A 15683-nucleotide genomic window follows, 5' to 3' on the forward strand; every position below is an offset into this window, starting at 1 on the left:
ATAAATAACATTTCTTTATGAAGGAAAGGAAAGTCTTTAGATGATTTCAACTCCCTCTATCCCTGCTCATTTTCCATCATCCCCCTTCACTAGAGGTTTGGGGCAGGGCTGTCCAAAAGCAAAACTGTGATGGGTGATGATTGTATCATGGGAGCCTTCTATTTTCCCTTTTCCTGTCCCAATTTTCTCTTTGGTGCTGTGTCTTTTAATCAGTATATGGATATGGTAGTCACATATGGAACTCAGGTCAAGGCCCTCATGCTCAGGTCCCTCATGTAATTTTCAATATGCCCTTCTTATTCACATGAAAGTAATAGATGACTGTTTATGGATGTAAATGTTACCCTACCCAAGGGTACTTTTTACTTAAGCAAGCATCAAAGTGTAATGTTCTATTGGTGACAGTTCAGATATAGTCCAAAGAAAAAGGCTAAGGAGTGGGTACAAAAATGTTGTAAAGTACAACAAAGAGTGCCTTCTTTTGCTCATTTGCTGTTTGGGGGTGAATAGGAAAGGAGATTGTGATGATTAAATTGTGGAAGCCCAAATTATTCTGATTCCTACAAATTATTGCCTGAATATCTAGTATATCTTTATCCTCTGATTTTTTTCTCCTATAATTCTTTCCCTTGTCCTCCCCACATATATACCTTGAAGGAAGGAAATATACCAAATCCTGGTTTATGATAAGTTGCATTGTGGTGGTAATTTTTCACTGTAGCAGTACCTACATTTTTTTTTTTTAGTTTCTTAATGTGTAGCCTTGTAAAAATCCTTTAAGCTCATGTTATCTCAAATAAACATCCTAAAATGACAAAGCTGCAAGCTAAAAAAACTGAGCCATTATGTATATGATTTCTCTGCCATGCTGTTTAATTTGTCCTGGGATTCAAATGAGACAACATATGGGACTGGGTTTTCTAAAATGTAAAACTCCATAAAACTATCTTTTAGCATTATACATTTCAAAATGGGAAATAGGATAGTAAAGGAAATAGCAGTATATTAGAATACCAGGAAGCATGTTTCCAAATGAGGTTTTAAGTGCTAGTATTTCCTACACTTCAGAAATGAGAATACATTTTAGATAAGAGAATTAAGAGTAAAGACAAGCATCACAAGACAAGGATGAAATATATCTGTTTTACATACATTTTTGTTTTCCCACCTTGATGATTCATGAATGAGAAAATGGTGAGAAAGGAAATCTTGTTAGAATCAGTGCATTTCAAACCTCTCTTGCAAATAAAGAAAATTTGGTTCTTTCTTTATAAAGAAAATTATGAAGTTGAAATGTGATCCCCATTCCAGCTCTGCAGTCATTCCAAGTTTTTTTCAGCTATTTATTCACATAGTCATTCATTCAGAAAATATTGATTGAGCTCACTATGTGCTGGGCACCATTTCATAATCCCAGGAAACAAAGAGGAAGTCATGTTTTTGGTTCTCAACGACCTATCTAGCAGTCTAGAGGGGATTAACAGGGTTAGTTTTACCATGTGGGAAGTAACAATAGGGGTTTGCATAAGATTTTATCTGAAGACACAGAAGAGGCACTCGATGTGGGGGAGTTTTAGAAGCGGGAATGGGACAGACCATGAGGAGAGGAGTGATGTGGGCATGGGGACAGAAGAGAGTTGGGCACTTAAGAGCAGTATGGCACTTCAGTAAGGGCTACAGTAGACAGCAATGGGTTGGTAGTGAAGGCCTTGTCTAAATAGCTCAAGAGTTTGGATTTTAGTCTAAGGGTAACCACATACAATTGATAGTTTAACACAGGAGAATGTCATGGGAGTCTTGATAAGATCACTATTTTTTGAAGGGGAAGATGGATTAGAGAAGATAATATTGAAGGCTGGAGGTGAGGCCCATTAGGCAGCTGTGGCAACTAGCCAGGCAAAAGATGAAGAAGGCAATAGCAGTGATTTTGGCAGAAACATCTTCAAATACAATACACTTTAATTAACTAAAAAAAATAGAGTAACACATTATTTTCAGAGAAAATGTAACAATAATCCTCAGAATTGTTAAAAATCTAGGAATCCTTGTCATAGAGAATCAAAGCCACACACTCATCTTCACAGTCAACTGAAGAGTGAAAAGTGAATGTATTTGTTATTGTATTTATAGCACATCAGCCCTCTAACTGACAGAAAATTTTTAATTTTTAAAAAATTCCTGAACAGCTAGATTCGTTTGCATACAGTGCCAAGGCTTTATCCTACTGATGTCACAGAAAGCAATGAGATAGGAAGTTCCTGAAACCTCCTTTTGTTCAATTCTTTCATTAAAGATAAGAAAACTGAGAGCCCAAGGTGAAACCTTTTGCAGGAGGTGACACACCTCAGTAATGGCAGTGCTGAGACTGGAATCCAGATGCCTAACCTGGAAGGCAGGGCCCTTTTCACTGCACTGTAACAGCTTCCCAAGAAAGGCATCTAAATAAATCAATGGGATGTGGATGACTATTGAAAAGAGGAAAATTTTTCAAAACTATAAAAAGCATTTTAAAAAGCCAAACACCTGCTTTATTATTAGAAGCTGGTCATTTTTCCAGATTAACTGATGGGAAAATCCATGCCAATATCAGCAGCTACTCTTCACATACTCACTTTCCAAAAATAATTTTGGACTCTAGTCTGGCTTCATGGCACCAGTATCCAAGTACATGTGATTTATGTTGTTTTACTTTCTTATTTAAAAAATTGAAAACAGAACTATCAGTTTATTTAGGATTAGCAAGAGACTTTCATTTCATGAGGAAGATGAAGTATGACGGGTTTGTGAACAATTCATTGTGTATACTGTTCATCAAATGATAGAAAAATTTATAGGGAACCAGTTTAAGTGCTGAGAAAACAAATTACCAATCCCATAATTTTTCACAAATATGTTCCTGAATAAGCAATAACTCATATTTTTTTTTCTATTATGGGGTTTTAACAAGGTTTAAAAAGGTTCTTTATTGATTAATTTTGTATTTAATATAATAAAAACAATAAACACATTATGGGTTTTTAGAAAGTTTATTATAGAGACTCATCGCCTACTTGCCCCACCCCTGAGGAAAAGAACTAACATGTTTGCACATGAAACCTGGATCACTTGGTACAGAATTTCAGTCTATGAAATAAAATAGCTAATGGCAAGTCTCAGTAAAAATTCATTTTGACAGTAATCAATGCTATTCAGAAATAAGGAAGTCATATATCTCACTTGTTAAAAGTTAATAGGTTTTGTTATATGACTGTGTATTTATTTTGGCTTTAAAACTTGTCAATAGCTATTTGGAAAGATATGATTTATTTCAGCTTATGATTTATTTAAATACATATTTTATTAATCAAATACTTTTAGCCAATCAACAGATCCAAATATTAAAAAAAAAACACTTCAAATACATAGTTGTATTGTTTATAGTATAACTGTAGTCATGAGACTGACCTTTTTAACTAACATAATAAAATCTATATAGTCAAAAGAGTGGTAATGTTTTAAGGTAATGATCATGAGAATCTTTTCTAATTTTGAAGTCTCTTTTGTAGCTATCTTCAAAAGGATAGGAATTTTATAATTTAATCATTTGTTTACTTTGGCCCCAATAGTATTCCAGTTCAGTCATCCTTTATATTCACTAGTCCTAGTAATTTGGAAAAGTAAAATTAATATTCACTGAATGAAGATTTATCATCTATGAAGATGTTCAGAGGAATGTTAATTCAGGTTCTGATAATAATTCTGAAATTTGAGCATTTATAGACTTTTATGATATGTAAATTATAGTAACCACTTATATCATAAACATATTTTGTACATGCCTATCATTTTGGATAATGAGATTTTTAAAAGAATAGTGACTTATAACATTGAATAGGACTTTACAGTTCAAAAATGATAAGAATAATTTTATACTAACAAAATCCATATCAGATAACATCTTCAAAGTCTGTATCTGTTACTCTTTAACTTATATATATGGAACTCAATAGCATGGGCCCAACAATTGACAACTTTCCTATAAGTCTTTCTCCATGAATCACTGTAGTTGAAATAGTACTTAAGTGTCAAAAATAGTCTTTATGTTGAGTGTTATTAAATAGCACCAGTATTACTTGAAGGTAAAATGAGATATTAACAGGAATGCAGAATGCAGGTTTAATTTCTAACTATAAGAGAGAAAGCATCTCCTAGATGAAATACCATTTAGATCTGGATTATTTTTAAGGTCACAGCCAGAAAAACCTAAGTCAGAAAACTTTTCAGGATTTTGGTTAGAAAATTTAAAAAGAAAAATCTTATATATCGCTCTTTTATATTCTATTCCCAAAGAAGATATTTATGCTTACATAATCAAGACAGTGCAATCTCACCAATGAAGTTCCCCAGGAAAGATACATTTAATCATTCTATATATTAGTTCAATAAGATAATATAATAAAAGTACTTGAAAGCAATCCGATTAGAGCAACATTTACAGTAAGTACAAAATATACAGTAAAATGCAACATCTTATTAAATAGACCTGCAGGTTAACAATATCTTATTTAAAGGAACAGATGTTCATGAATCTATTTTCACATTTATTTGTTTAATTATATTTGATATCTATTACCACTGCATGCTTTTGTTATTGTAATTCCTAGGACCTTTTTTTTTTTCTGTACATATTTTTCCCGTAAATATTGCCATGATTTTTTCTGCAAAGGTAATTTTAAAAGTATTACTCTCAGAGTAAAAAAATAAGAAATTGCATATTATTTATGAGCAGTTGTGACAAAACTATTTTAGTGTTTAAGAAGTGTCACTTGATCTTTATAAATTCATCATTATGAAATGTATACTTTTTTACTAAAGCAAAAACTGTCTGCCTTTAACATTAAGTGTTGCCAACCTACTGTTTAATTCGGGCTATAAAGTTTGTTATGAAATCCTTGGCTATTAATTAGAAAAGGATTATTTGAAAAGATCTGCCAATAAACATTTCTAAAAGTGGTTGCTTATCTTAAAAATTTGCTCGATTAGAACAATTGGGAAATGAACAGAACAGTAGTGCTTTTACATTAAAACAACACAGAAGTATTACAGTATCCAAATCTCTAGACCTGGGGTCCAAGTGTTCAGTCGTGGCTTAGTTGCAAGCTGACAGAAGAGAAGCTGTGTCCTACACTTGTGCACAATGGGGCAATGACAACATCTGTTATGCTCTTCCATATTGTCTGCACTGAAGGCAGGACCATTAGGCAGGTCTTTACAAAAGGCATTATAATCCTGGAATGGAGGAAAAGATTTGTGTAAGGATTATTGATGTTACCAAATAAGGCCACTGACTCTTGCACATGCTTGGAAAGATACGATAATGGCCTAATTTACCTAAATTTGGTCGAACATTTGAAACAGGTAAATGAATAGTGACCCACATCGTGATAGGATGCACAGACATATGTTGTTTAAAAAAATAAACAGGCATGTAGATGACAAATACCAGTACTCTTTCTATTGGTGGCATGCTGTCTGAATCAGTAAAACAAAAAATAAATAAAACGGTAAATATATCTACCTGATCGCTGCCCGTAAACATTAACCTGCTTAATTCTTCATTTTTCCCTGAGGTTCTATTTCCTGGTAGCCTTTCCTGTTTCCTCATTCCACTTCCCTACCCCTTCATCCAGGCTGGGTTGGAGACTCCTTTTTTGTGCTTCTAAAGTACTAAAATAAAATTTCTTAATCCTCAAATTTACCAAAGGATATCATAAGTAGATGGCTATATTTCTGTCTTTCCTACTAGAATTGGAGCTTCTTAAGTGAGGACATCCTTGACCTTTATTAAACGTTTGAGCTGAAGTGAATTTAGCATTCTGTCACACTTAATATTACTAATTTTTCATAGTCATTACAAAGAGCTGTGTGGTAGAGTTAAAAGAACCCTGCAAATACTTTGACAGAACCCTGTCAAAACTCTTAGACAAAACAAAACAAACAACTTAGACTATCCTGAAATTATTTTTTCTATGTCTTTTCTTAAGATAACTGCAAACGTGCATATTCTTCATGCTGATTAATTTTCTATGTAATCCTCTGAATAATGCTCTCTGTTGTAATAGTGCTATTTGAGCACAAAAGTATCTTTGAACACTCAGGAATTGCTGGGAGCCTCAATGGAATTTTTATTATTATCTTGATGGGCACAAGGAAGTAAGGTTGATTTTCTTGATTTGCTATTAAAATGTGACTTAAATAAAGGTCTGTTGTGCTTAGTCAAAAGTGAAAGGAAGACCAGGCAAATGTGTGATTGAGATATTTTTAGAATACTGAATTATTCATACTGACTGTCTATACACTTATATTTATCTCGTGTTTTGTTCTAAGTGCTAAAGACTTAAAGAAATTTTTAAAGAAAATTAATTACTGGGTGTTTCAAAGCTAAACAGTTGAATGGAAACCAGAATGATGACAACTTTTGACTTCTTATCCCATTATGTTTCTCACTTGATTTGTGGCCCTGGGCATATCACTACAAATTAAAGTATGAACAGGAGCTCTTATGATTGGCTATAGGGATTAACATTTATTATATACCCTTGGAATGTCTTTATGATGCTACTATTATAATGTATATATGATGCCATCATGTATAAATAGAACAATCTGAAATCAGAATATATAGTGAAAACAATTAAAACAATCTCAAATTGATGTACTCTAAGACTAAACTTTAAATCAGAAAGTTTCCTAACCAAATCTACTTCACTGAGAGTACAATATACTTTCCACTCTTCCTTAGGCTAAGACATTTTCTTTCCCCATAACTTCTTAGATCTCCATGTCCTAAAAGGGAATTAAGCGGACAAAGTGGACTTTCTAGTTCAGCAAAGTACAGTTGCTCACAGTTGAGACTTAAGTTGATAGGATGTGGTGAACTCATTTTAATTTAATTTTATTTAAATCTATTTTATTTAAATTTATTTTAATTTCATTTTAATTTTCTTTAAGTTGTTGTTCTCTCACTGTGGGTCAGAAGATCCAATGATCCAAACACTTCGTAAAGAAATCTTATAATTTATAAGATTATACATTCCTCCATTGAATAACAAAGCGTTTAGGACAGAGACTTTTATTTAGCTTTGTATTAACTATAGTATCATGCAGATTGCATTGTCATTAGCAATTTGCTATATTAAATACTTCTTCTAAAAGTGAAAGTGCTACCACTATATTTCTATAAGTTGGACAATCTATCTGAATTGCATCCCAACAAAAACAAGGGGTAAGGGAGCTCCAGGCACATTTCTTTGATATGATCCCCTTATGACCAATAATCTGCTGTTGCTTAAAGGTGGCTATCTCAATCTGAATGTGGTATGGTATCAATACAATCCACTGGTCCCTAATGACCTGTACTTCTGACCTAGGATCCGATATCACCAGATTGAGCTCCAGGTGTTTTTCTTGTTGTTATTTGTTTGTTTAAAGAATCTAAAATCAGATCCACGGTGAGGAAGTGATGTGGTTTGAATATCTATTGCTGCATACTTTCATCGCTTTGGCCACCAATCTCTTTATAATAAACAACCCCTATTCCCTGCCAAAAGAAAAAAGAAAGAAAAGGAAGTGAAACAGAAGAAAGGCTTACTCAAATAGATTTGTTCTGTAAGACCTCTCCTTGGTCTGGTCTTATCATGTCATGGGAATGTAATCTATTAATGATAAATCTATTTTATCAAGTTAGTTTTATAAACTAACTTTTTAACCATTTTTGTTTGAAGTTACTCCTCTACTTGCAATCACAGCTGCCTGATGATGAATGGGTGATGGCTAAATATTAATGTTCCACATGAATGTAATTTGAAAAGCAAGCTGAGGTTAAAGAATACATTTTATGTGACTGAAAAAGAAATGATTTGATGATTCATCATTGGAAGCACCACATACAAAAAACACCTTCCATTTTCAGGAGAGCCAGGTGAAGAGAAGCATTGTTGGGTAATTATAGCTTTACTTATAGCTTTCCACTATTTAGTAAATGAAAACCATTTTGTTTTCAATTCCTCAGCAAGTGCTTTAGGAAAGCCCAGCTCTGTTGATTATAAATATGGCACTCTATACTTCCAAATAGCTTCATAGCCAACATTTCACAATATGCTATGTGGTTACTCAGTGTGTCACATTTTTGAAAGAGGTTAGATGACTGGCTTCAGTTCATTAGGAATCCAGAGTTTTATGTGCTGGCTGAGGCCTCTTTTTAAAAATCCATATGCTAATGTCAGAATATGAGCTAACTATACATCTGGCCTTTGTGAATCTGCTTATGTATAAAGGCAAAGATTTTCTCCTTTTCCAGTCTTGTGGCACTCTCAATATATTTTAGTTGTTGTCAATCTTTAGTGATCAAATTAAATAGTTGTTTTTTGTCCTTTACTTATTTGGTGAATTTTTATTTACCCTTTAAAAGACTTTTTAGATGCACCTGGGTGGCTCAGTTGGTTGAGTGTCTGACTCTTGATTTTGGCTCAGGTTATGATCTCATGGTTTATGGGTCCAAGCCTACTTTGGGCTCCCTGCTCACAGCAAGGAGCCTGCTTGGGATTCTCTCTCTCCTTCTCCCTCTGCGTCTCCCCTGCTTGAACAAACTCTCTCTCTTTCTCTCAAAATGAATAATAAAATAAACTTAAGAAAAACCCCTCTTTTTAGACTCCTTTCTCTCTACATACACTTCCTAGTGCCTCCCCCTTCCTCAACAGATTTACCAGAGTTTTCCTCAGCATCTACTTCTATACTTAGCCAGTTGCCCTGATATGCTAGGAGTAAATTGAGGGCAGATACTACATCTGTCTTACTCATCCTGGGCCCAGTGCCCAGCACAAACCAAGCATTTAGTAAATTTATTTGGTTGAGCTAACTAGCTAGCTAAGTGACTAAAGGATATTGATTTACAAGGTAAAAGGGAATTGAGAATAATTTCTTAACTTTTAACAATAGACACAACAAGTGTTAGGGTGTGGCAATACCATATGAAGTGATTAAGAAAGACACCAAGGCATTTTAGGATTATACATGTCACCAGGACTGCCCTAAAGCACAAGCTTGACAACTGTGGCAATACTCCAGGGTGACCAGAATGTTCTTTCTCTCAGGATAAAGTGAATACCTTTTAATATAATAACAACACAACTTCTTGGTAAATATAAAAGTTTCCTTCAAAAAAATTTTAACACTTAAAATATTCTTCAAGGTTTTATGATGCATTTTGAGTGTGAATAAATTTACTCAAAACATCTTACCAATGCCCAGCAGGTTTCTATACTTACTTTCCCTTGAAGTTGATGCCACTCTCCATGTCTCATAGGCAGAAAAGTAATTTGGAGGACTTCTCATTTCATTATCCTATGCAGCTTGAGTTTTCATTCATTTGTGCTGAGGGCCCCTCACAATTGCACACATATGGCATCTCCTCTGGTCTCATCCTTGCCATTTGCTAGTGGCAGGATTGGAGCAGCCCTCCATAGCACTGCTTAGCCAGGTCTGATATCCCTGTTCAGTTATACTGTCACTGGCATTCTGCTCAGAGATCACTTTTGTTTTACCCCAAGCACAGGTGGTGACTGAATAAAAGGTGATGAAAGAAATAAGAGCCTAGCCCAGAACCACTGGCACAAGTCCTAACTCAGCCCTATAAGAGAACAACTTGTGGCAGGAAGCATGGCCTCCAGGTCTTCACCTCCAGTCAGCTGGGCCTTATTAACATCGGAAGGAAAATCACACCCGAGGACAGAGGAACATTACTTCTGTTTAAACTCCTAACCCAACCAACCTGTGATTCTAAAGAAAGCATACGCCCTACCAGATCTCCCAGTTCTTGCTACTGTGTGGGTGAACTGATGAACCTTCTTGCAAGCTGGCCTGGGAGAAGGGGAGTGCAGGGGGCAGGTGGCAAAGAACATTCCTACTTTCAGAAAGTTGGTCCACCCCTGTGTGCCCTTTCTCACCAGATGTGTAGACAGCTGAGGGTGGCAAAGAGAATTCCTGCAGCGAAGGCCAGGGGGATAGCCAGGAACAGTGTCAGGAACTTGTATATCACGTATTTGCTGATTTCAAAGAGGGCATGGCTGCAGATCCACACTTTGTCAAAGGAGTGCGTAGACACAGGCTCTGCAATCACATCCTCGAAGCCCACCTGCAGAGGCAAGACACAGGGATCCCGAACTGTCACCAACCTGCGCCCCCCCCCCCCCCGGGAACCAGTGGTGCTCCGGTGCGAGAAGCGGGCTGGGCTGCCTATCTTCTCAGGGTCAAGTTGGGCGAACAGGAATTTGGCTAAGAATTCCTGGTTACACAAGCGACCTCGAGGCATGTGGATTCTGGGTCCCGGACCCCGCAGGGCTGACCCAGTGGCGAGGGTGGAGGGTGGGATCCGGGCTAGCGTAAAGGGGGAGCACCAGCGCCCCCAGGCCGTGGCGCGGCCCAGGTTACGGCCCGCCCCTGTTTTTCACCTTGAGGTTCGAGTTGAGCCGGTGGGGATCCCGGTCGGAGCCCGAGTCCGCGAACTTATCCGGGTCAGCGTAGTCGACGCCGCTGTGGCGGCTGTAGGAGTCGTCGTCCATGAAGAGCTGGACGTCTGCTTTCTCCGTCTCCAGCCCCATCGTGGCGCTCGGTGCGCGGCGGCTGCAGCCGGCCCGGCGCGGCCTCCCCTTCCCGTCGCGCCCCGCCCCGCCCTGCCTCGCCTCGCCTCGCCTCTCCCGGCGCGGCCCGGGCGGCGGCCGCTTCCCGCTGCCGGCTACCGCTCCCGGCCCGGACCCGACCCGAGCCCCGCCCTGCGGCCGGGCCCGAGGGGCGGGAACCGGACGCAGCCGGAGAGGTGGTTCCCGCCCCGCGACTCCCGCCGCCACTTTCTGGCCAGGTCCCCGTCTGTCCCCGGCCCGGCGCCATCCCAACAGGCACATTCCGGCCCTGCACAGGCGGGAGAAGCGTGCTCCGGGCACCAGGACCCGTATTCCCGCCACAGAGGGGCCGGAGGGCTCCCGGGTCTCATCGCTTGATGCCTAGAACTGTGATCCTTAAGAGCTGGCAGGTTGTTCTGGGATGGTGCACTTACTGCTGGGAGACAGCTAGGTGGTTAGGAGCGCCGGTATAGAAGCACAAGATCTGTCTTCTCCCTGCTCTACCATTTACCATGTGTGCTCGGGACCTCAGCTACCTCCTTGTGAAATGGGAGGAGTCGTTGCTGCTTCACAGAGTTACTGAGAATTAAATTCCCGTCAAACTCTTACGTGGTCTCTAACACACAGTTATGACACTCCTGATTGCCAGGCAATCCCACAAGTGCTAGAGGATCCAGCAAGCGCATCAAGTATGCATCTATCCCGGCGCCCACAGAATGTGTGAGCCTGTTGGAGGCAAGGTGAGGAAATGGAGTTGGTTTGGTGAGCTCACTACCCCTAGGGGTTTGCTCCCTCAGAGCAGAGAGGAGGTATCTCTTTTTCCTTCTAAATTAAAACGCTTAGTTTTCTTCTGAATCAAGTCTTGAAAGATTTCAGTTATCTCTGAGATGCAGTCACATCCACAACTATCTTGTAGGAAACTTGTAAACAAACCCCTGCGGTAAAGCCTCACGGCAGTAGAAGACCCAGACTGCTGACTACTCAAAAGCTTTCAGAGGGAAGGATTAAAGGTTAAAGGGGTATAAAGGGTTAAAAGTCTGGTGGACTTAGGTGCTTGTTTGGGGGAGGAAGGTACTCAGTGAAAATTTGCCAAAAGCAAAATAATGTGTCTCCGACTTGGGGTGCCTGAGGCTTGCTCTGTGCCTAAGGCATAGTAGGAAGGCAGTCAACTATTGCTGAAATACACAGCATTTGGAACTTGCCGCATGTATCAAATCCTGATGTGTGAACTGGATTTGAAGAATTACTTCTGATGCGGAAAAAAAAGTTTTTGAAACAGTAAAAATTATACACAAAGAGCAGGATCAGAATAGGAAAAATATTTTGGAGCCCATAGTATTTGTAAGTTAAATGCTGAGTTTACGTACTGCTACTAGCTTGTAAGAATGGCAGTGTTGTAATACCGTGGTTGAGTCTCAAGCCTGCCATGGTGCCCCTCCTCTCCCAGAGGTGGTCCAGCTTGCTCCTTCTTTTCTTTCTTTTCTGTCCCAATTTTGTTCATGTTTAGTTCAATCCAAAGTGATGACTTAGACATTTTGCCTCTCTACTTCCTCTTTTCACTGAAGCAGATGACTGAGAGTTGGGGCTTTTCTAGAGTACTTGTCCGAAACTGTTTATCAAAGTGAATAGAAGACATTAATCCTTAAGAAAATTCGTAATACCATTTACCAGGACATGGAAAAGAATTGAGTTTACAGCTAAATAACATTTTGTAAAATTTTGTTTTCCTTAAAATAATCCGAGATTTTAAGATGTTCCTGAAGAAGAAAGTCATTCCCATAGTGCTAGAGTGAGCTTAAGCAGTGGCTGAAAATCTGGCATTAGGGCTTCTTTCCTTTCTTTCCTCTGATCACATTTACATTTCCAGTGGGATTAGTAAGACATTTGCAATAGTTACCACAAATAATTGACTCATTTTTCAGGCAGCAGGGCCAGGAGGCCAAAAAGCAGAAGAAATTAACATTGTCTTAATGGGACACTTTAGGTTATTTTTCATTTGTAAAATGATAGGTATTTATGAAAATGTAACTCCAAAACTGAAGTTAAAAGAAGGCTTGTTGTATTTCGCATAGTGCTTAAAAAAGGAGGGAGGATTCATTCATACATTTACTATCAATTTTTTCTTGAGCACCTCCACCATGGTGGGTTGATCTGTGTAAGCTTCTTATTTTGATGAAATTCTTGTTCATTTCACCATTTTAATACCAAAGATTCTTTTTAGAGACGCTATAAAAATGATTTTGCTTATCTTATTAGTAGCTGCCTAGAAAATGTTAGCTACTGTTGTTCTTAAGGAGTTTAAACCAATGATTGCCACAGCAAACGGTCCCTACTAACTGGAAGGGAAATCTGCCAGGAAAAGGATAAGATAGGAAGTGGGTTGGAGCTAAATGGCTGAGCACACGGTAGTATCTCCCAAACCACAGGATTTCTCTCCAATAGCTTTCTCTAATTTTTTTTTAAATTGCCCTATAACTAAGAGGACTAAACAATTTACTAATGCATTCATCTTTTAGTTGTTATCACAGCTTCTGATAAGAGGGTTGCTTTTCAGATGGTATATTAATATATTTGAAGAATAATAACTTGATAATAGATGAGTATTTATGAGTAGGATAGTTTATAATTATTTTTTTCCTCACTTTTCTCAGTGTATTGTCTGAGAAAGATTATTTTTTTGGTTCATTGAAAATCGTGAATGCTTTTATGAAGAAAAATAAGTAATTTTTCCCTTCCTTCTTTCTCTCCTTTTCCCCTTTGTTCCTTTCCTTCCCTTTCCCTCCCTCCCTCCCTTCTTTCTTCCTTTCCTTCCTCCCTCCCTCTACCCTTCTCATTTCCTTTCCTTTCCTTTCCTTTCCTTTCCTTTCCTTTCCTTTCCTTTCCTTTCCTTTCCTTTCCTCTCACAAATGTGTCTTTTTTCCCCTCTGTATAGCTTTATAGCTAGCATAAAACTTTAGGCAGGGTCTATTTTTTCAATCTGCCAAGTGCAAATTAATCATTAATGAAAATGATAATGACTTCTTAATTTCACCATTATGGTATTATGGTTTAATAATGTTTAATAAAGCATTTGGAGTAGACCAGTTTTCTGACCTCAGCACTTACTGACATTTTGGGTCAGATCATTCTTTGCTGTGAGGCGCTGTCTTGTGCATTGCAGGGTGTTTAGCAGCATCCCTGCCCTCTGCCCACTAGTTGCCAGTAGCACTCCCCAGTGGTGACAAACCAAAACATTTCCAGATGTTGCCGAATGTCCCCTGGGGGCCAAAATCACCTTTCCTCTCCTTTCTCAGGCTGAGAACCATTGGATAGGACATTGCTGAAGCAGTTCTTCATGTGAATGGAAAAATTAAGTTCCAGCTGTCCACTTACACACTTACGCTTAAGATTAATCTCAGAATTGTAATACCAATTTGTCAGAAACTCCAGGGGTTTTTGAAATTAAGCTTGAGGATACTTGTTCGGTCTGTAAAGTTTTCAGAAGAACCCATTATCAGTGATTAGTTACAGATTTTCAATATAATGCCGGTATTTCTTGAGGGATACATATACCTCATCAAGAGACCAACAAGAAGCAACTACCAGGCCCTGTCTATCTTGCAGCCAACTGCTATTCCCTCAGAAGGGACAGAACAGTTTGAATAATTATAGCTGGAGAAATGGAGATTTGGAACTTTTTTATATTCTTAGGGTTGTAAGGTTTGATAATTTTTGACACTCCAGCAGCTGAATAGCTTTTCAAATTTTAGGTGACCTTAATAGAGAAGCCCATAGACTTGTTAATGGCACAGCCAGGTAATAGCTTAAGCATCTCTTCCTAAACTTGCTTACTGTCAGCAAGGATTAAGCCTGAGAAATTTGGAAAGATCTCCAGTGTCCTGTGCGACCCATTCTCCCTGTGGATAGTGGCGTTTCCACAGTCTGTTCCTTGCATAACTCCCTGTCCTCTTGTCCTCTTCATCAGTGTATCTTTTCATCTTCTTCCCTTTCCATACCCACCCTCCAATTATCTCCTCCTCAATACACATGACAGCCTCTGACAAAACAACTTCTTATTAAAAACAATTTTTTTAATGTTTATTTATTTTTGAGAGAGAGAGAGAGACAGAGACAGAGTGCAAGTGGGGGAGGGGCAGAGAGAGAGGGAGACAGAATCTGAAACAGGATCTAGACTCTGAGCTGTCAGCAGAGAGTCCAACTGGGGGCTCAAACTCTTGGACCGGACTGCGACCTGAGCAGAAGTCGGATGCTTAACTGACTGAGCCACCCAGGCGTGCCCAGGCAAAAAATTTAAAGGAATAGGTAAAAAAAAAAAATACCTGTTATTAAAGTTATTCAATAATCAACTGTTGTGGAGTGTTGCCAGATAGTTGTATGGTGCTTAATGAAAGCGTGTTCTTGTTCTTTTTTTTTTTTTTTTTAACCTATCACTTTATCATTCTGGATAAAATTAGCCTTGTACCACTGAACCAGGGAAATTTTAGTTTAATATTAAGGCATAGTCATTTGTTTGTAGTTAGTGCCAACTTAATCTTCTGGCTGTTTCAAATAGCACCTCCTCTGGCCAAAAACCTTTTTTCATATACAACAATGTCCAGAAGTAACTTTTGTTTGGAAGTACTTGACTATTAGAAATAGGCAGGGAAAAAAAGAACACTCTTAAAAAGTCTATATTCATGATTAGAGCTGAGAGGATAGGTCATTCCATTCTTATTCAAAACAATGTATGACAATTAATTTTAGACTTATTTTATCCTGTTTTCCATAAGTAAAGGATGTTCCTGTTTAATCTTTTGACTATCCCATTCATTTCTGGAATATTGTATACATAAATAAGACATGTCCACAGGAGTTTGATATTTTATCTGTCTACAACATGAAATAGGCACTAATTAGCTTTTGGTGAACATTAATTTTTCAATTAAACAATAAGTACAACTTCCTCTATATTCAAATGGGAACATATTTCTGTAAAGATGAATAGCTACATGTTTCCCAAATACTCACTGAAATGTGTATAGTAAGATG

General features: G+C 38.1%; 1 protein-coding gene across 2 annotated transcripts; it reads right to left on the minus strand.

Moving 5' to 3' along the window:
* Nucleotides 1-3007: 3007 nt before the first annotated feature.
* Nucleotides 3008-11207, minus strand: CAV2 (caveolin 2). 2 transcript variants are annotated; one of them, XM_015067336.3, is made up of 3 exons: nucleotides 10488-11093; nucleotides 9984-10171; nucleotides 3008-5268 (listed from the first exon to the last, which is right to left on the minus strand). In XM_015067336.3, exons 1-3 carry the CDS (start codon nucleotides 10935-10937, stop codon nucleotides 5118-5120), a joined length of 789 nt encoding a protein of 262 aa, XP_014922822.3. In that variant the 5' UTR covers nucleotides 10938-11093; the 3' UTR covers nucleotides 3008-5117. The 2 variants fall into 2 exon arrangements, with proteins under 2 accessions (XP_014922822.3, XP_014922824.2); XM_015067338.3 differs by lacking the exon at nucleotides 9984-10171 and having other exon boundaries at nucleotides 10488-11207.
* Nucleotides 11208-15683: the final 4476 nt, after the last annotated feature.

Source organism: Acinonyx jubatus, chromosome A2 (assembly GCF_027475565.1).
Source record: "Acinonyx jubatus isolate Ajub_Pintada_27869175 chromosome A2, VMU_Ajub_asm_v1.0, whole genome shotgun sequence".
Lineage (NCBI taxonomy): Eukaryota > Metazoa > Chordata > Mammalia > Carnivora > Felidae > Acinonyx > Acinonyx jubatus.